General features: G+C 44.3%; 2 protein-coding genes across 2 annotated transcripts in view; one reads left to right on the top strand and one right to left on the bottom strand.

Moving 5' to 3' along the window:
• Positions 1–19,696, top strand: part of si:dkey-94l16.4 (retinoic acid-induced protein 1) — a 47,905-nt gene extending 28,209 nt beyond the window's left edge. The window contains exon 5 of the mRNA XM_037462850.2: positions 17,795–19,696. Coding sequence (XP_037318747.2) covers positions 17,795–17,860 — 66 coding nt within the window. The 3' untranslated portion in view covers positions 17,861–19,696. The remainder of the gene's footprint in view (positions 1–17,794) is intronic.
• On the bottom strand, positions 1,430–4,517 carry LOC119213942 (uncharacterized). The gene is made up of 3 exons (XM_062560216.1): positions 4,038–4,517; positions 2,615–2,695; positions 1,430–2,437 (listed from the first exon to the last, which is right to left on the bottom strand). The coding sequence occupies exons 1-3, from the start codon at positions 4,515–4,517 to the stop codon at positions 1,631–1,633; spliced, it is 1,368 nt and encodes a 455-aa protein (XP_062416200.1). The 3' UTR covers positions 1,430–1,630.
• Positions 19,697–21,026: the final 1,330 nt, after the last annotated feature.

Here is a 21,026-nt window from a genome sequence, read left to right on the forward strand (position 1 = left end):
CTCTACGAGTCTACCCATCTTCCATGTCTGTCTGGGTGTGTTGTCCTCCCCAATGAGAACAACATCTCCTACTTTAAGTGCTGTTGGAGTAGGAGTGTCCACTTTGTGAGCGGATTTCAAGTCCAATAGATAGTCTCTGCGCCAGCTGTTCCAAAAGCTGGTCAAAAGTCTCTGCTGGTATTTCCACCTTTTACCAAGCTCCTCACGGTTTGCTGTGAGCACCTGAGCTGGAGAAAGAAAAGTCTTTGGTGGCAAGGAAGTCAAGCGTTTACCAACCAGGAAGTGTGAAGGGGTAAGTGGCTGGGGCTCTAATACATCACTATGTACATACGACAGAGGCCTAGAATTCAACATTGCCTCAACCTCAGTAAGTACAGTTGTGAGTTCCTCATAGCTCAAAGAGGCTTTTCCCAGTACCTTCTTTAAGCATGTTTTAACAGATCTCACAAGCCTTTCCCAGAAGCCCCCCCACCAGGCAGCCCGCTCAGCAATGAACTTCCAGGTGATCCCTTTCTCAGTAAAAAACTCTGTGAGCTTTGAACCTTTAATATTTTGCCATAACTCATTTAAATCTTTGTCTGCTCTTTTGAATGTTTTAGCATCATCAGAGTAAATGATCTTACATAGCCCTCGTCTTGCAATGAATCGCTTTAAGGCTAATAGAAAGTTCTCTGTAGTCTGATCTGAAACCAACTCCAAATGTACTGCTCTCGTTACTGCACATGTAAACAGCGTGATGTATGCCTTTACTGGCTGCCCCTTAGATCTAACATACAAGGGTCCTGCAAAATCTACACCTGTAACTTCAAAAGGAGGTGACTCAGTTACTCTATCTCGAGGTAAAGGAGCGGTAATCTGCTTTGCTGCTTTAACCTTAAGTTTTCTGCAAATGTAACAACTTGAAACAATGCGTTTTACAAGCTGTCTCCCTCTCAAAATCCAGTAATGTTCTCTGAGTTGAATCAGTGTATCTCGTACACCAGAATGCATCACCTTTTCATGACATGAATGAACCAATAGCTCAGAGTACTTGTGATTTGTTGGTAGTACCCAGGGGTGCTGTTCTCTGAAACTAAAATCAGAGTGCTGTAGTCTTCCCCCAACACTTAGCAGACCATTTTCATCTAAGAATGGTTTCAAGTCTTTGATTTTAGAGTCTCTTTTCACATTTAGTTTTGACTTTAGCTGGGATATTTCAGAGCTAAAACAACGCTCTTGCGTAGCCTTTACCCAGTACGTTTCAGCTGCAATCAGCTCTTCTGAGGTTAACTCTCCCTGAACCCTTTGACAAGACCTTGTGTTAGTTACAAAGCGTTTTACCCATGCAGTGATTCTTAACACAGTCTTAAGCCTGCTGTACCTTTCTAAGTTCAACAGAGGTACCGTTTGTTCAGCGCTAGTGAATTGTACAGTCTGATACTTAGATTTCAGTTCAGTGTTTACCTCATTCACCACATTGTCATCATCAATGTCCAGCTCCTTTTCAGCTGTGGACAGTGAAGCTGGTCCCCTCCACCACAACTGGCTCTCAATAAGACTCTGTGCATCCTGACCTTGTGTAGGTAAGTCAGCAGGATTCATTTTACCAGCACAGTGGGACCACGTCTCCGGGTTTGTGAGCCCTTGTATTTCAGTCACTCTGTTGGCCACAAAGGGCTTCCACCGCTGGGCTGAGCTGCGGATCCAGTGAAGAGTGATCATCGAGTCCGTCCACATTTGAAGTTGGCTCTTCTCCATGTTCAGTGGTTTGAGAAAACTGTCCTAATCTTGCTCCAATAAGTGCACCCATAAGCTCCAGGCGAGGTAATGTCATTTTCTTTAGGGGTGCGACTCGCGACTTAGAGGCCACAAAGCTTGTAACAGTCTCTCCTTGTTTGTTTTTTCCTTGTAGATATGCCACAGCACTGTAAGCCTTTTCACTTGCGTCACAGTAGACATGCAACTTTACCCTGTGTGACTCTTGCTGGATCTCAATGTGGTACCACCTGGGAATAGCCACCAGGTGGAGCAGTGGTAGCTCCATACACCACTGTTCCCATTTTTCAGTCAAATCAATGGGTAATGGTTCATCCCAACTGAGCCCTCTCTCCCACATTTCTTGGAATAGGCACTTCACTCTGATAGTAAAGGGAGTGAGAAACCCAATGGGGTCAAATATGCGAGCCGATGTTTGTAGAACACTTCTCTTTGTGTTTTCTTTGTCCTGTAAAATGTCAATGAGTCCCTTTTGATCAAACACAAAATCATCTCTCTCTGGTCTCCAAACGAGTCCTAGCACTTTGAGCACATTTCCACAGGACTCTGTATCTCCAGTCAACTCTACTCCAGTCTCCTTCCACATGGCTCTCAGGTCAGGTGAGTTGGTAACCCATTTGCAGAGGTCCATGCCTGCCTGAGCGAGAATGTCTTTTGCTGTTGTTGTCACATGTAGAGCTTCCTGCACAGTAGGTGAGCTTGAAATAAAGTCATCTACATACAGAGAGTCACTGAGGATCTGTGCTGCCTTTGGTTGTTCTGTGTCAAATAGTTTGAGGTGTTTTCTGATGGTGGCAGCAAGCAGGAATGGGCTGGGAGACACTCCGAAAACCACTCTGTTCATTCTCAGGACAGATACCTCATTCTTGCAGTCTTTGGTCGGAGGTCCATGCATCCACAGGAACCTAACAGCATCTTTATCCTTTTCTGCGAGGGAAATCTGAAGAAAAGCCTTGGTTATATCAGCAGTGAAGGCAATCTCATGCAACCTGAATGTGATGAGTACCTCTAGCAGGTTTGGGTTTGGATTAGGCCCTGTGTGCAAACATTCATTGAGGGATGGGCTGTCTGCATCATGTGAGAACGCATCAAATACCACTCTCAGTTTAGTTGTGGCCTTGTCCTCTCTTACAACAGCGTGATGTGGCATGTAATATCTTACAGTCTCTTGGTTCCCTGCCACTGTTTTGTCCTCTAAAACCTCCTCACAGATCCCTTGCTGCAGGTAGTCCTGTATTACGTTGTTGTACCTGGCATACAAGGCTGCATCAGTTTTTAGTTTTCTCATAAGGCTCTCAAAACGTCTCTTTGCTACCTTGTTGTCTGGAAGCTGGTCTTTGTCAGATCGCCATGGTAACTCAACTTGGTAGCGTCCATTTTCGAATGTAGTAGTCTGTTCAAAGCTTTGTAAAATGTCTGAGTCCTCTCGGCTCTCCGCCTGTTTGTTTACAATGCCCAGGGACTCGACCTCTCGACCTCTCTTCAGTCAAACTTATGTGCATGCAAGTGGTTTTTGTAACGCTGGAGGTAGTCACTGGCCCCTGCAAAGCCCATCCAAAAATACTCTCAACTGCCACTAGTGAATTTGTGACCTTTTGGACCTTTCCAGTGACTGCTTGCCAGTAGTAGTCTGCTCCTATTAACACCTGCAACTCTTGATCGTTAGCACCCTCTAGTGGAAAGTCTGCAAGTTGAAGCCCTCTTTTCTTAATCTCTGCTTGAATGGGCTCGCTTGGGACCTTTATCACAGCACTGCACACCTGAGGAGTCTCTACAGCTTCAATCTCAAGTCTCTGTTCAGTGTTCCACATATTCTCGAGCTCAACTCTCACAACATTGCGTTTCTCTGTTACAGGAGAGGTGGAACCAAAAACATGGAGATTTAGTGTCTCTTGCCTTACAACTGGGAGCCATAAGGCTCTGACGACGTTTCTGTGAATGAAACTTTGCTGGCTGCCTCCATCTAATAGACAGCGTGTTATCTTCCTCTCCTTTGGTCCTACCGTCTATGTCTTAACTGTCTGAAGTAGTACTGTGTTCTGAGTATTGGTCTTCACCTTTACAGGGCTTGTCAATGACGACAACACAGCTTCTGTATTTTCACTACTATTGGTAGTGTTAATATCTAGCTTGGCTTCAGACTGCTCACAAACTGACAAGTGGTGTTTCCGGTTGCATAAGCTGCACAAAACCTTTACTCTGCAGTATTTTGCAATGTGTTTTGGGCCTAAGCAGACATAACACCGTCCAAGTTTTCTCAGTTTATCCTTGCGTGCACTTACTGTATGGTCGGAACAGTTCTCTGGTTTGTGGTCGCTACTGTCACAATACACACAGGTCCGGGGCACGGCACTGGCGGTGTGCAAGGCGGTCGCTGACGGGACACTCCACTTTCTGGGTTTATCGCAGGCGTAGGATGGCTTACCCACATTCTTGTGTTGTGGGCTCGGATCCTTCGATGCATGGCCTGGTCTTGTAAGCTGAAGCGCTCGTTCTCTGCTTTGCACCTCATTTTGTAGAAACTGAATCAACTCTGGCACCTTCCATTCGTTGGTCGCGTTTGGTTGGCGGGTGTAGGCGAGTACGATGTCCTCCGGAATGAGCTGCAGTAGCACTGGACAAAGCAGGCAGCCGTACGTGTCACTCTGGACTCCAAGTGACTCCAAACTGCGTATCTGGATCTCACATTCATCATACAAGTGCCTCAAAGCTGTAACATCGGAAGATCTTTTAACAGGGTTTAAGTTCAGTAATTTGGACATATTCGATGATAAAACTGCCAGAAACTCGCGTAGTTTGTCAGTATCTGGTCTTTCCTTCCCCACCTCGTCCTCTAGGCGGGTTAACAGCCTCGTCGTAGCGGCGCGAATAGTCGCCCGCTTCCTTTTCAGCCGCTCGAGTCCCTCCTTTGGGCGACGTTATCAGAAAACACCGCATAAACTTCCATTGTTATGCAGACGATACTCAACTGTATCTATCGATCAAGCCAGAAGACACCAACCAACTTGTTAGACTTCAGGATTGTCTTGGAGACATCAAAACTTGGATGACCTGCAACTTCCTGATGTTAAACTCGGAAAAAACGGAAGTTATCATGATAGGCCCAGAGCGCCTTCGAAGTCAGCTGTCACGTGATACAGTCTCTATGGATGGAATTGCTCTGGTATCCAACAGCACCGTCAGAAATCTTGGAGTTCTCTTCGACCAGGATATGTCCTTCAACTCTCATATAAAGAAGACTTCAAGGACTGCCTTTTTCTCATCTACGTAATATATCGAAAATCAGGAACTTCCTGTCTCAAAGTGATGCAGAAAAACTATTTCATGCATTTGTTACTTCTAGACTGGATTTCTGTAATTCTTTGTTATCAGGCTGCTCTTGTAAATCGCTTAAACCTCTCCAGCTGATTCAGAATGCTGCAGCACATGTATTAACAAGAAGTAAGAAATGGGATCATATAACTCCTGTATTAACTTCTCTGCACTGGCTTCCTGTTAAATCAAGAATAGAATTTAAGGTACTTCTCACCTACAAGGCACTTGCTGGTGAGGCACCGTCTTATCTTGTTACACCGTATTGCCCTACAAGGCAGCTGCGCTCCGTAGATGCTGGGCTACTTGTGGTTCCTAGAGTTTTAAAAAGTAGGATGGGGGCCAGAGCCTTCAGTTATCAAGCTCCTCTTTTGTGGAACAAGCTTCCACTTTCAGTCCGGGGGGCAGACTCGGTCAGTTCATTTAAGATAAAGCTTAAAACGTTCCTCTTTGATATTGCTTATAGTTAGGGCTGGCTCAGGTTAGCCTGGACCAGCCCTTAGTTAAGCTGCTCTAGGCTTAGACTGCCGGGGGACTTCTTAGGACACACCGAGCCCCTCTTTCACTCTCACACTCTCACTCTCTCCTCCCACAATCATCCATGTTTTATTAATGTACATCACTAATTAAGCTTCTTTCCGGGAGTTTTTTGTGCTTTCTCGCCTAGCAGGTCTCCGTGGATCATAGTTTCGTGCGGACCCCGGTTCTGACTCCTGGCTCATGGCTCTGCTGACACCTGCTGCTGCCATCATCATTACTTTAAATATGATTCATATTACTGTCATCAAAAACCAACATCTTTCTGCTCTCCCTCCCCACAGAAGCCTCTGTGGATGGTGGTTCTATCTGATGGAGGTTGTCCCTGCAGTGGTCCTGCCGTACACCTGTTCTGCTACTTGCAATTACTTGTATCATTTCAGTTAGAGAAATTGAATGTATTGTACATCTTTTACATTGTTGATTCTGTACACATGACATCCATTGCAGTCTGTCCATCCCGGGAGAGGGATCCCTCCTCTGACATTCTCCCTAAGGTTTCTTCCCTTTTTTCCCCATTGAAGGGTTTTTTCATATTTTGGGGAGTTTTTCCTGTGCCGATGTGAGGGTTTCGGGACAGAGGATGTTGCATGTGTACAGACTGTAAAGCCCTCTGAGGCAAATTTGTAATTTGCAATTTTGGGCTATACAAAATAAAATGAATTGAATTGAATTGAATATACTCCTGGCTTTGGAGAGAAGGGATGTCACAACCCTGCCCTTCTTCAGTGCTTTGATCACCACCAAGTGAAGCGTATGGGACACGCAATGGATGTGCCCATATTCAGTCAAAGCTTTCACCATGTTCGCAGCATTATCTGAGACAACAAACCGTATTGGGAAAGCCTGATTGGCTGAGGACCTCAGGATCGTTAGTGGCTGCACCTGGCTGGAGCTCAATAGGCCATAGTCTTCAGGCCCCTGTCTCTCGCTCCACATGTGAATCTGTATGATCAGACATTTGTCTTGCATTTTGGGGTGGATTGACTGTTCTGTGAGTGTTTTAGTTTTTGATATCTGTTTTCATTATTATTACCTCCGTTTTTGACTAACAACCGTGTTTTGTTTTTCCTTTTCGTTCCAGGGGGAAGGGAGCCGTTGTGGCTAGACTAGAGGCCCATTTTGTCAGAATGCACCAGAATGCTTCGTTTGTATGTGAAAAACAAGTCTTTATTTAGCCCCCCCTACAATAAAATTCACCAGCCACCACTGGAGATATTTAAAATGTCAGGCAATTCACTGGTACTGCCTTGGCATCGCAATCAGGGGACAGTGCCAGGGGATCGCCTGCCATTGATTAAAAAATCACATCACACATGCGCGGTCGACCACGACAGCTAACAGAACCTAATGCTGATTAGCGTTCATTGCTTACTATCAGACACATTGCATTTAAATGCGGGTAATGACCAAGAATGTGTGAAATGGTTATGACGCTTCTCTCATTTCTGACAGATCAGAGGCTTGTTTTTTTTATATTGATTTGCTGGCGGAATTCAGCGCTGTTTGGTTTGTTATTGCTACTATGCGTTTGCCTGATCCCCATTGTTTATCCAGAGATTCTTCATTTTTAAACATGACAGCACCAACATGCAGTCAGTCCCCTAACTCCCATTTCCAGTCTCCCAGTGCTGTGTCCTCTTAGTCTCACCTTCTCCATCCAATTCACTTCTTCCTCCTTTCCTATTCCCCATTTGAAATCACACCCTCTGTTGTGAGTCAGATTTATCCCAGCAACACGTACACTAGATTCAAACGCCCACAGTAAGCCAGCTGTGTCTTTCTTCTTCTTTCTCTCTCTGTCTCAGCACACATTCCCCAGTGTCTCCTTTATCTAGTTTTTGGAGAGCCTTAACAAGGAGGAGAAAAGAAGGTATGCAGGCTGAGGCAATTATGTAGAAATTTAATCTGCACACATCTCCCAGCTGCACGTGCCCGACTCCACCTACAAGTGGATCACTGACTTCCTGTCCGACAGGAAGCAGCACGGGAAGCTGGGGAAACATGTCTCAGCCTCTCGGACCATCAGCAGAGGTTCCCCCCATGGCTGCGTTCCTTCCCCTCTGCTCTTCTCCCTGTACACGGGAAGCTGCACCTCCAGTCACCAGTCCGTCAAGTTTTTTAAGTTTGCGGATGGCACCACCCTCATTGGACTGATCTCTTGTAGGAATGAGTTCGCCTACAAGTGGGAATCTGACCACCTGGTGTCGTGGAAGCCAGAACAACCTGTAGCTCAATGCTCAAAGACAGTGGAGATAGTTATGGACGCAGTCATCCGCTCTGCAGAGAGGGTGATCGGCTGAAATCTGCAGTCTCTTCAGGACTGGTTTGCTTCCAGGACTCTGAAGCGATATATACATGCTATTTTTTCAGAATTTTTGAAGATTAGGGGGTGCTGCATTTATTCATTAAAGATGTGCCTTTTTATTAAACTATGTGCGTAGGGCGCAGATTTAAAAAACACCTTTTAAAAGATTTTGCCCCCAGTTGGGTATGGTATTTTGAGAGGCTTTTATCTTGGGATGGAACATGTCCTGGTTATCCGTAAGTGTCACCTTGGGGATGTCAACTATCAACCTGAAGTGGAATGGTCATGAAAGTATTGATTGTTTTCTTTTAAACCTAATCTGAAAAGGACCAAATGTAGTCTGGTGATAGATTTTGAAGGAAATTGGCTCATGTATGGTATTTCAAGAGGCTTTTATTTTGGACTGGTACATCAGAATGTCCTGGTCATCACCAAGTCACACCATGGTGATGTGTACTCTCTGCCTGAAGTGGAATGGACATGAAAGTATTGATTGTTTCCTTTTAATTATATTTATCGCTTTCATTGAATAGGTCAAATATAAAAAGTGAAATGGTGTCAGCACCTCAATAATTCCATGTTGGAATCATGTGCTCAATGGGGTTCTCAAGATAATGGGCAGCTTTGGGTTCAGGGTTCATTTTGGTCACATCTGACCATAGCACCTTCTTCCACATGTTTGCAGTGTCTCCCACATGACTGGTGTTAAACTCCAAACTGTATTTCTTATGAACTCGAGACATACTTCATCTAAACTGCTCCATATTTCTTAATTCTCATGACATCCTTACCCTACACATCCATATTATAATCCAAGCCTGGTGGAAACATGAACTAACATCACTGACTGACACGAACGCCACGGGCGTCCTCGACCGCATGTCTAACCATCTGGCCAGTACCCCAACGTGCAAGGAGTAGCGAGGACCCGTCCAATCTTAATTTTAAGATTCTAGTTTTACTTATATTTTAATGTTACTGATATTTTGTGAGTAGAACTTTATTCTTTGATCGAACAAACATTTTTTTTGTATCATTTAATTTCTCTAAATGTTTTCTTCCTGGAACCTCATCAACGTCCTCCTTACTGTCCACTTCTTCAACATCTAACTCCCAATGAGTTATGGAACATTCATTTCCCGAAAACCCAGTCGGGAAATGAATGTTCCATAAAGAATGCTATTGCAGTAATTTAATGTATAGGTGATGACGGCATGGACTAGAGTTTCGGCAGCAGATGTGGAGAGTGATTGGCGGAGAAGGGCAGTTAAAGTGATTTGTTTAACATTGTGTTTGAAGGAGAGGTTGCTCTCACACATGACTCAGAGGATACTCGAACAGATCTTTGGAAATGAGGTGGGTTTTGAATTGTGCAGCAACTACGCGTTCCACATTTTTGTGCATGTATTCTGTATTCTGTAATGTAATACGTTTTGAAAATAACCTTCCCAACACTGGTTATTCGATGTTAGTTGTTGTATTACTATGTTGATTGATTGATGATTAATAACTGCAATATGAAGTAAACACAATGTATAGAGATTTAAGTTATTTAATTGCTGTACACATAACATTCAGCCAAAATATAAAGTTAATTAGTATTATTAGTTATTAGTTTATTATTATATTATAGTTATTACTATTAAAGTGTGTAATAATGATGATATTATGCATGCTATGTTTATATGAAGGGTGGCACAGTGGTGTGGTGCTCAGCACTGTCGCCTCACAACAGACTCGCCCCGCCCATTTTAACGGGCATGCATCGGAGCAGGCTCGTCTGTTCTTGTTAGAGCCAAATATTCCAGAATGCATTTAACCTCAGCAACAGGCAATAACGACAGAGGAAAATAAACACAACTTTATGTCGAAGTTTATAAATACTACTTTATTTAAGTAACGTAATGTAATGTTATGACTGAAGTTTTTATTCATTTTTGTTACAATCTGCTCCGTGGATGGAGATGTGAGGTGTAGTTAACGGACCGTCAGACCCTCCAGCACCGGGCGGTCAGCTCATCTCAGCCCACAGAAAGCAGCCTGTTTTCGGCGAGTCTTCTGTGAAATATTCCGCCGGTTTTCACGTCTCCGTAGCGGTTATACATGAGATTTAACTGTACTATAACGAGTCTTCATACGTTTTAATGTGGTGTCAGAGACTGATGTTGTTCACCGGTTACATCTGTTTGAGGACAGAGTTTAGATTCATAACTTCATGTTTAAATGTAACATTAACTTATTGTCTGTAACCGCAGAGTGCAGCTTGTTTATTGTCCATCATTGATTAAAACATCGTTAGTTTTAATGCACAAAGGACATGAGGAGACCGTCATCGAGACTCTAAATCGGCAGCAGAACTTCAAACTCTGAAGCTCTGAATTATAACAATGAATAAAAAAATTCCACATATGAATTATTGTATAGTTCTCTGTAAGATCTTTGATGTGTGGTCAGCAGCTTGCTGTATGAGGACCACTACACGGATTATCAGCCTCTTGATGTTTGAGTAAGACAAACGGTAGGTGTGTGTGCATTCAAATATTTTAGTAAAATAGTTAATTTTTTGTTACTGTATCCAACCTCCTCCTCCTAAAATGATAAAGCTAATTATTTTATGACTGATATATATATATATATATATATATATAGTGCTCAATATTATATATACCATTTCTAATTTTAAATGTAAATGAGACAAAAGCTTAGCAATAGTAAAATATTTAAGTCAAAAACTAAATTAAAACGTATTAGCAAGACCAGCTGACGTGGTGACGTCATCAAGTCAGCTGCTGTTCCAATTGCGGAAATAACCGTTCTCCGTTCTCCCGAAGCTGCGAGTCAGGACTCCCGAGTCTGTTACCCGAGTCTATTCTCGCGGGAACGCAACTCCATTCTTGCCGTCTTAGGTATTGAGAAAGGGCCACTGTTGTTTTTGGTAAGCTAGTTAGCATGCTAGCTTATAGCATGCTAGCTTGGATCATGCTAGCGTTCAACATGAACTGGACCAAAAGTAAACATCATAGAGTAAACGTACAAATGTGGACGTCATTTATTTTTACACCTATAAAATAATGCAATAGCACAAAGTAGAGGACAACATTTAACCGTATTAAAAATCACGTTGATATGTGGTCTAAACATAGAAGTTCACTTTTGCAACGTCTTTTCAACGTCGGGCATAGACATTTATCTTCTCAACCAAAAAATGCTCACTGGGTGCACAGAACTCATTTTAGCGAGATAAGATAATGTGATTCAGTATTCCCCATACCATTGAATAAGTGGGGCACCTAGCCACCCCAAAAGGGGTGTGGATTTTTTTTTTTCACATCCACAATTTTCCTTTCCTTGTGTACCGGGATTAATATTTCCACTTGCCATCCCTACAAATACAATGGAATTGAGACAGGGTTGGCTTTCATGTTGGTGGGTGTGATACCCTGGTCTCCATAATGTTAGTCTGCGTCATGGGCAGGGTTTGGGGGATTGTGGTAAAACAGATGGCAGAATTTAAAAAGAGTTACAGTTAAGAACAGTTACTTCACACATGTCCTGTGTATTAAAGATTACATTGCATGTCCCTTTGGTGATGCTTTTATCCAAAGCAACTTGTGTGCCCAGCAATAAGTACACACTGTCGTCAGTGAATAGGAGCCTTGGAAAACCTGCTGGAGCAACAATATTCAGCAAAATGGATGCCTGGATGAGCATCACCTCAGCATTTCTAGTGTACGATGGCTAAGGTCACAGAGGGGCTTGAAGGTCTGATATGCAACATCGATGATATACTGGTGTGGAAGTGGGATCAAGGAGAACCTGAAAATTCTTACCTCAATTGGCCCACAAAGACAATGCACTTCTCAACGCAATAAGCTATTTTTTCTTTAAACGAAGGTTGTGATTTCTCACACCTGGTCCACTCACATTGTTGACCCTTTAAAATTGATTTTTGCCCGCCATGGCATTCCAGAGATTCTGATGTTGGCATTTTAGACTGTGAAGAATCTTCTGAAGAAGGTAGGTGACCCCTACCTGGCTGTGATGGCCGTTACAGCCACACCCCTTCAGTGTGGTTATAGCCCGGCTCAGTTTCTAATTCTAAAATCACCATGCTGCCGACACTCAGCTGGACGCTGCGATTGTCAGCCTATTAGTAATGAAACGGTGTGTTTCTAGTTTGCGGTGATTAGTCTGCTGTGCCATTTATTAATTGCTGTGATCTTTTTTACTATATTGCATCTTTTATCCCCCAAAACCAGCTGTATTTTATGAAGGAATAAAATACATTCTTACAGCCAATGAGGGGTCCTAGCAGGACTTGATCTGGAGCTGGTGGGACAAGGGGTTAGCTTGGTAGGGGAACATATCATAGGTCACGTGGAGTCAAGAGCCAATAGCAGCCACGGTTAACAAGGCCATGACTGGAGTCCGCTAGAATGGTCGCATCAGGTTAAACTACAGGGCTGTCAAGTGTCACGTGACGACAGTCACTCATTTCAGTCATTAGTCACGCACTCCCGCCACACATCCAATTTCTGACGCAAAAAAAAGAAAATTAACTATGGTTCGAGCCGCGTAGGTTCCTCCTCAGTCGTCGGACGTAGCGTCCGCCCCCTGTCGACCGTATTGTGGGAACTATTTAGAGCTGAATCACACAGCATGGAGAATACGGCCACCAGGTAAAGGAAATGCAAAATACACAAAGATATGTGAATGCTGCCATCAGTAAATGCATGACTTAGCAGAACTTCTAAGGCTTTCCTGTAACCATCTCACCATCCTTGATGTTGATGAATGTGGGGATTGCAGCAGCTCAACTTCCCATTAGTGGCAGGGATGAAGAGATCTTCGTTTAAGTAGCTGCTCCTAAACAAATGCCCTGCGGATGATCTAATATTTCAGCCAGCTAAGAAAATCATTTTAACCCATTGTTTATATTAATGGCCGCGCTTGAGTGCTTGATTGTCACGCTAAATGGAATCATCTGAAGAAAGGAGGCCATGGTCTAGCCAGCCGTGGCTTTGATCGAACCCCCCTCCAAACCCCAAAACACAGATGGCCTGCATTGTCTCCATGTTGCTGAATTATAACCGCTGTTGTGGCTGTTACACTAACCCATTGAAACCACTGACATCCAAGCTCTGTCAGTACTGCTCCTGTTCCCAGATTCGGCTGCAGCTGTCTGGAGAAATAAGACGCCATGTCCTGCTAGCAGCATGGAAATGCACGTCCCCACGGCATGTTGCGTATGGCGAAAAAGCCACATTACCCATGCAGTGAGTGGCCGGAGGAGAGGAAAACTGGCCGGCTCGTTAGTGCGACTCCACAAGCGTGGTTCTCGCACAATGGTGCCAGGCATCATTCTCTCCAACGTGCGCTCACTGTGCAACAAACTGGACGAACTTCAGCTGCTGGTGAGGAGAGTCAGAGACTTTTCTTCATCCTCTGTTTTGTGCTTCACGGAGACGTGGCTCTATGGATCAATACCAGATTCCACGCTCCAGCTGGCGGCCTTCCAGCTGCTCAGAGCGGACCGCGACACAGAGCTCTCCAGCAAGACGAGGGAGGAATCTGCTTCTACTTCAACAACGGATGGTGCAACGACGTAATAGTGATCCTGTTCTCTTGATCTGGAATCTTTTATCATCAACTGCAAACCCTTCTACTCCCCTGTGAGTTTGCTTCATTCATCCTGGTCGGTGTTTACATGCCGCCGGCGGGCAACGTGCACGAGGCACAGCAGACACTCACCGACCAGATACGGCGTGTGGAGCAGACCAACCCGGACTCCTTGGTTATTGTCCTCGGGGACATTAACAAACCTTAGCCACGAACTTCCTAAGTTCAAACAGTTTATTAAATGCCCGACCAAAGAGGAGAACACGCTGGATCACTGCTACACTACAGTAAGCAGGGCTTATCACGCCGTCCCTTGTGCAGCGCTAGGACACTCCGACGTCATGGTCCACCTGATTCCTGCGTACAGCCAGAAACTAAAGCTCTGAAAACCTGTGGTGAGGGAATCCATGAAGTGGACCAGGGAGGTTCTAGAGGATCTTCGGGGGGCGTGTTTTGACTGCACAGACTGGGATGTTTTCAGGACTGCTTCTGACAATCTGGATAACTTCACAGAGGCTGTAACTTCTTACATCGGCTTCTGAGAGAACAGCTGCGTACCATCATGCACCAGGGTGAGTTAGAACAACGACAAACCCTGGTTCACAGCGGAACTCAGAAAACTACGACTGCAGAAGGACCAAAAAGGAGTCAAAATACAGGTTCAGCAAGGGGGTGAGAAAAGCTAAACGACTGTTCTCTGAGAAACTTCAACAACAGTTCTCAGCAAGTGACTCTGCTTCAGTTTGGAAAGGCTTTCAACACCTCACAAATTACAATCCGAAAACCCCCCATTCCATGAATGATCTCCGCCTGGCAGACGGGCTGAATGAGTTCTACTGCAGATTTGAAAGACAATGTCCTGACTTCATCCTCCACAACTCCTCCACCCCTATGGAAGTAAATCTGTGCCATCGGGGGTTGAAATAAAAAGGTGATTGAATTTCTGGCACTGAATATTTATGCATTGAAATGATGTACCTGAATGTTTTTCAACATTAAAACGCCGCAAAAAAATTCAACCTAAAAAAAAAAAACGGTTGAAATATTCAGCCGCAAAAGAAATGGAGGTTACAATATTCAACCCAAAAAATGTCAACCTTGAGACACCAACATCCAGGACACTAAGGAAGAGCAATCGATTATAGATTCAAGATCAGGAGCGTGCGTCAAGCTAAAGGAGCGAGCACCCAAAACACCTTCGGCTTCGGATTGTAGCCATGTTGTTAAGGATTGTGGTGGTGTTTGGACCCCAAAGCAGAGACGGAGGAGCAGGTTGTGATAAAGGTACAATTTTATTGTCTGGAGGCCGTTGCACGCTGGAGCGGCCGGGTGCAGGCAGGAGGCTGGAGGTTCCTTCGTGCGAAGGAGATGTCCAAGCTCAATGGGAGCATCAACGGAATACTCTGGCGCCGGCGTGTTGCGCGGGCCTGATCCTTATAGAGGGGTTGATTGTAATAGTGTCAAGTGTAACTCCAACTTCGCTGTGCTTAACCCGCACTTGATCGGACGGTATCCATTCCTGAATGTTAAAACTGGGTTCCACTCAATAACCAGGTGTAATGGCAGAGCAACAATCTACATCAGATATTGTTTCCCTCTCTTTCCACCCTGAGGGAGTTCCCCGGGATGCAAAACCTGTGTTCCAAACCCCAATGATTCAAGTACCAGGACACTCAGGTCCCATACTTGTTTTCCGTCCTTGGACTGATACGGATGTCAGAGCTGCAATGGCTCATCTCCCGCCGATACAGAACTCGGGAAGAGTGTTTGCTGAAGCATTCATGGACTTCTGTAAGCAGTTCTTGCCCAACTTTGCTGAAATTCGACGTGTTCTGATGAGTCACGTGGGTCCAACTCACTACCAAAAGCTCAACCAGCTGGTTGCAGGAGACACCAGTGCGCACAACGTCGATTGGAGTACAAATGAGAGAGCCTCACTTTGTCTCCAGGAACAGCTCCTCTGCAGTATGTTGATGACTGTTTAATTGCAGCTCCAACACAAAAACAGTGTGAACAGGACACACTCAAATTGCTTCGACACTTAGCAGCAGAAGGACACAAGGCCAGCCTATCCAAACTACAGTTTGTTTCACAAAACGTTCATTTCCTAGGCCATGACATTTCCGGTGAAGGGAAGAAACTCTCACCAAAACGCATTGCCTCAATTGTAACACTTCCAAAACCACAAACCAAGAAACAGATGATGTCATTTTTGGGCATGTGTTCCTATTGTAGGTCATTTATTCCAAATTACTCCCAACTCGAGCAACCTCTGTCCGCATTGATACATGGGAAAAATCTCAGCGCGCATGATAAAATTCAGTGGCTCCCTGCAGCCTCTCAAGCTTTCACGGACATGAAATGCGCGTTACAAGTTCCTCCGACTTTGTGTCTTCCTGATCCTAACAAACCGTTCACACAAACCGTTGACGAGCGTTCTGGCTGTATGACATCAGTGCTCCTACAATCTCATGGCGATAAACAACGACCAGTAGCTTATTTCTCCGCAAAACTCGATCCGGTAGCAGCAGGCTTACCACAGTGCCTTCGAGCTGTGGCAGCGGCTGAAAAGGCTCTTACAGCCTCTCGTGACATTGTAGGCTATGCTCCGCTAACATTATTAGTTCCACATTCGGTGTCACTGATTCTTCTCGAACAGAAATCGTCTCATTTATCTGCAGCGCGTTACCTTCGATATCACACATATCTCCTAGACATGCCAAATGTTACAGTAAAACGCTGTAATGTCCTCAATCCTGCATCTCTTCTCCCCATTCCGGAGGATAGAGAGGAGCATAATTGTTTGGCTGAGCTGGAAGCTCAGTGCACACCTCGACCAGACCTCGCAGATACACCTCTGCTCAACAGTGACCTGGTAATGTATGTTGACGGATCTGCTTCACGGGATCCCATGACTGGTACTAATCTCGTGGGTTTCTCTGTTGTTTCAGACTCAGCTGTTCTGTGTTCCGGCCCTCTTCCATGTCACCTCTCAGCCCAAGCAGCAGAATTAATCGCGCTAACAAAAGCTTGTAAACTGGCTAAGGATAAAACGACAACCATTCACACTGATTCCAGATACGCTTTTGGCGTGGTTCATGATTTTGGCGCGTTGTGGAAACACAGGAACTTTCTCAAATCAGATGGCAAACCAGTGCTACACCACACCCTTATAGCAGAACTATTGGACGCCATTTTGTTGCCCACAGCTATTGCCGTTTGTAAATGTGCAGCGCACACATCCGACACGGGCGACATTGCAAAAGGGAATGAGCGAGCAGACTTAGCTGCAAAAGCGGCTGCTAGATGTCCTCTTCCCATAACATCACGCCCAGTTCCTGCCATGTGTTCTCTTCCCTCCTCTCTTGCAGCCGTGCAGTCCCTCTCTACTTCAGATGAGAGACGTCTATGGTCCTCCTCCAACTCCAAATTCATAGACGGCATCTGGTATGGTCCAAATGGTAATCCATGCTTACGTAAACATTTCTTCCCTCACTATGCGAAATTGACTCATGGGTTAGACCATGTGTCAAGAGGAGGAATGTTAAGTATCATTGATGCAACATGGTTCACAAAAGGCTTTGCAGCTTACGCACAAAGGTTCTGCCAAGCATGCATAACATGTGCAACTCACAATATAGGTCGTTCAGTGCAGGTGTCACATCATGCAGCACATCCACCGCCTGCAAGACCGTTTGAACATGTAATGATGGATTTTGTGGAACTCTCCCCATCGGAAGGTAAGAAACACTGTCTGGTAATGGTAGACATGTGGTCTAAATGGGTTGAGGTGTTTCCTTCCAGTAAGCAGACAGCCTCCACAGTGGCTAAAGCTTTGATTTCAGAGATCATTCCTCGCTGGGGAATCCCAAGTAAAATTTCTAGCGACAATGGTTCACATTTCGTCAACCAAGCAATCACAGAATTAAGTGCATACCTGGGTATTGACTTAAAAACACACTGCGCATACCATCCGGCCAGTGGAGGAGCCGTAGAGAGAGAGAATGGAACATTGAAAACAAAACTGGCCAAATGTTGCGCAGACACAGGTCTACCTTGGACAAAAGCGCTGCCATTGGTTCTGATGTACATGCGAATGAGGAAACGAACACGCAGCAACCTAAGCCCATTTGAAATCCTTTTTGCAGTTCCTCCCCATATTGGTGTGGAAGCTCCAGGGACACCACTTCCTTCCACCACACTGTGCGAGAATGACATGTTAACCTATTGAAGTCGACTGTCTTCCACTTTGTCTGATGTAAGAAAACAGGTTGTAGCTGCACTTCCGAGAGAAGCAACGGGTCCGTTACACCGACTGCAACCAGGTGACTTCGTGGTGGTGAAGGATTTCAGAAGAAAGAGTTGGAAAGCTAAGCGGTGGCAGGGTCCATTCCAGATTCTCCTGGTCACCCAAACAGCTGTCAAGGTAGCGGAAAGGGCAACCTGGATCCACGCATCCCATTGCAAGAAGGTTCCGGATCCAGTACCTGTAGAGGGCTCAGGCGACCCTACCCCCACAACAAGTGTCAATCAACCGACACCACCGTTGCAGTGACCACGGACGGGTTCACAACGGGCAGTTGACCGACAGACACACAGTGCATTGTGATCTGTGTTGACTGTCTACAACGCGGATGCCTCACAAGAAGGAAGGTTGGCAGACTCCACATCCCAACGTGTACCTGCGGACCAACACAAGAAGAAGAACACGACCAGGACCCCTCCACATAGACACAGTAGTCGTTAGTGTCACCACAGTTTTATTCATATTATTGCTTGCTTCAGTTTCATTGTATCTCAGCATCTTTTCGTGATTCCGTAGTCCACTACCTAAAGAGTGGTTCTTTCCTTATCATGGAGCGACAACGCCCATGGAGTCCCCTCAGACGACTGGGGGGAACTCGGGTAACCATCTGTTTATTTGCAGGTGTCATTTTATTTGTGCTAATTCCATATTTTGTCCTCCACCAGAAACATTTAGACAACTTACGTGACCAACGCGACAACAAGACTGACTCTAACTCGACCATTCACAACCGCACCAAGCGAGGACTGACCCGTTTAGACAACTGGTTTGAAAATGGGATAAACCCATTGAACAAATATTCTGCAAATATGTGGTGGCGCTATGCTAAACACGTAGCGACAAGAGAAAATGCTTCCAACTGTTATGTATGTTCTTTGCTACCCATTAGCTCTAATCAACCACAGTTAACTGTAGCACCCCTGGGGAAGTCTGAAGGTTGTTTAAAACAAAACCATATTAGCTTGCTAAACAAGGAGAAGTGAAATTCTCACAAAAACAGCTTTTATCCCCGCATTTATTAGTGTGTCACGAAAGTATGATTGATGTAATGCCCTTTTCACAATATTTTTTATCTATATTGTGTGATAGTAAATCAAGTTCCAGTATTGCGATTTAAACTTTTTATTTTCCTATGAGTAAATGGTTATACTGTTCACATGACATCTGGGGTGTAATGCTCAATCCTGGGAGAAGGTTGTCAGTCTTTTCTTCTCTTAACAGATTTCTTCCTATTTTCCCCCATTTTGAAAGGGTTTTTGTAGGGAGTTTTTGTTCTGTGACAGGCCAAGGTTTGTGAGCGATGTCCGGATGTGCATGTTTATGATATTTGATGTGGTAAATATCAGATCGTAAATGTTTTAGAGTAGGCATCCTAAATTGATGCATAGTGTGTGATTATTATATAATCAAAAGAGTGGAATGTAATGGCAAAAATATATGTAACTCTTCTAAAATGATTCATTTGTATAACCCGTTTATTAATTGCAAGTGCTGAGATAGAAAGGCCATGGTATGAGAGCTGAAGTGTTCTGCACTGATAAATGTCCTCAGCGTCCTAGCTCTATAGACTAAACAAAGTAGGTCGTATGTGAGTAACCAGATTTGTTTTCAAGTGTTAGGAGGGCGAGTCCATGGTCAAAGAACTGATGTGTCTTACATGAACTAGCTGTCCTGAGTATCCTGGCTGTAGAGACTCAACAAGGTGGTCAAGGTTTCTGTTGACGCCACCGATAACTGAACTTGTGTATAAGAACTGCCTCGTTCTGTTAGGGGGCAAGAAGTTGGTTCATGACAGTCTGCAGAGCATGTAGCTGCTGTGACCTTTTCTTCCCTTGCAAGGAAATAAACGGAGAAAGACATATTTGACTCGGAGCCTTTGTTTCTTACTTCACGATTGTCTGTGCAAAATCTTCCACCACACAGGCCACTTTGATCTTTATCCTCCTTTCTTTTTTATTTAGTCTTTTCTCTTGGCAGCCCAGATATTTGCAGCTTACAGCAGCTCACAGCAGTTTACAGCAGCTTACAGGTGAAAAACCTTAAAACCAGAAACATCAACCGTTTTACCAATTTGCACCTTCCTTTAACCAAACAGATTTGAAAATGGTACCCAAACACAATGAATAACCAACCATTTGAATGACAAACAGTGAGATTAGCACCATGGATAAATAACCATTTAAATAACCAAGTAGTGACTTTAGCAAAATGAATAAACAAACCTTTAAATAACCAAGCAGTTGAACGCAATGAATAAACAAACATCTAAATAGCCATGCAGTGAGTTTAGCACATTTAATAAATAAACATTTAAATAGCCACGCAGTGAGTTTAATGCAATGAATAAACAAACCTTTAAATAACCAAGCAGTTGAACGCAATGAATAAACAAACATCTAAATAGCCATGCAGTGAGTTTAGCACATTTAATAAATAAACATTTAAATAGCCACGCAGTGAGTTTAATGCAATGAATAAACAAACCTTTAAATAACCAAGCAGTTGAACGCAATGAATAAACAAACATCTAAATAGCCATGCAGTGAGTTTAGCACATTTAATAAATAAACATTTAAATAGCCACGCAGTGAGTTTAATGCAATGAATAAATAAACATTTAAATAGCCACGCAGTGAGTTTAGCACATTTAATAAATAAACATTTAAATAGCCACGCAGTGAGTTTAATGCAATGAATAAATAAACATTGTTCTATCAGAACGCATACCAGAACCACACTGCATCAAGCAAACCACAACACAGGTGTTAGCTCACAATCACAGGTGCATTATCTCATCTGCACCGCGACGCCAATGGCGTGCAAAAGTCAACAAAAGTCCGATGAACGGTTCTCTTACCGGCTGTTCTATTCAGTCTTTGAATGGTCCTAAATCCTGCACAGCTCCAGGAATGCTTCCGTGAGAAACAAATCCTCACGTCCCGTTAGCGATTTCCTGGTTCAAACAATTAGTCTCTCCTGCCCTTAAGTTGGAGCCGCACGCACCCTTGATCTGCTTGGGTGCGCGCAGGTGAGCGATAGTTGGCTCTGCCTATTTCCTGATGAGAGAGGGCGTTCGCCGTGACAAATAGACTGCAGGTGTGCCTGCAAGGGGAAACAGGGAAGGGGAGGTGGAGAGACAAAATACCACAGCGAGCGGCTAACCAGATCCTCACACATGTCCAATAATAA

The sequence above is a fragment of the Pungitius pungitius genome, chromosome 21 (assembly GCF_949316345.1).
Source record: "Pungitius pungitius chromosome 21, fPunPun2.1, whole genome shotgun sequence".
NCBI lineage: Eukaryota > Metazoa > Chordata > Actinopteri > Perciformes > Gasterosteidae > Pungitius > Pungitius pungitius.

What these genes read in the sequence shown, in the direction of transcription:
- LOC119213942 (XM_062560216.1), bottom strand. Translation starts at nt 4,517, where the DNA reads ATGTCCAAATTACTGAACTTAAACCCTGTTAAAAGATCTTCCGATGTT. An exon ending in AGAACTGTTCCGACCATACA is followed by an intron (nt 2,696 to 4,037) that starts GTAAGTGCACGC and finishes GCTTTTCTTCAG; the next exon opens with ATTTCCCTCGCAGAAAAGGA. An exon ending in CCAAAGACTGCAAGAATGAG is followed by an intron (nt 2,438 to 2,614) that starts GTATCTGTCCTG and finishes CCTACTGTGCAG; the next exon opens with GAAGCTCTACATGTGACAAC.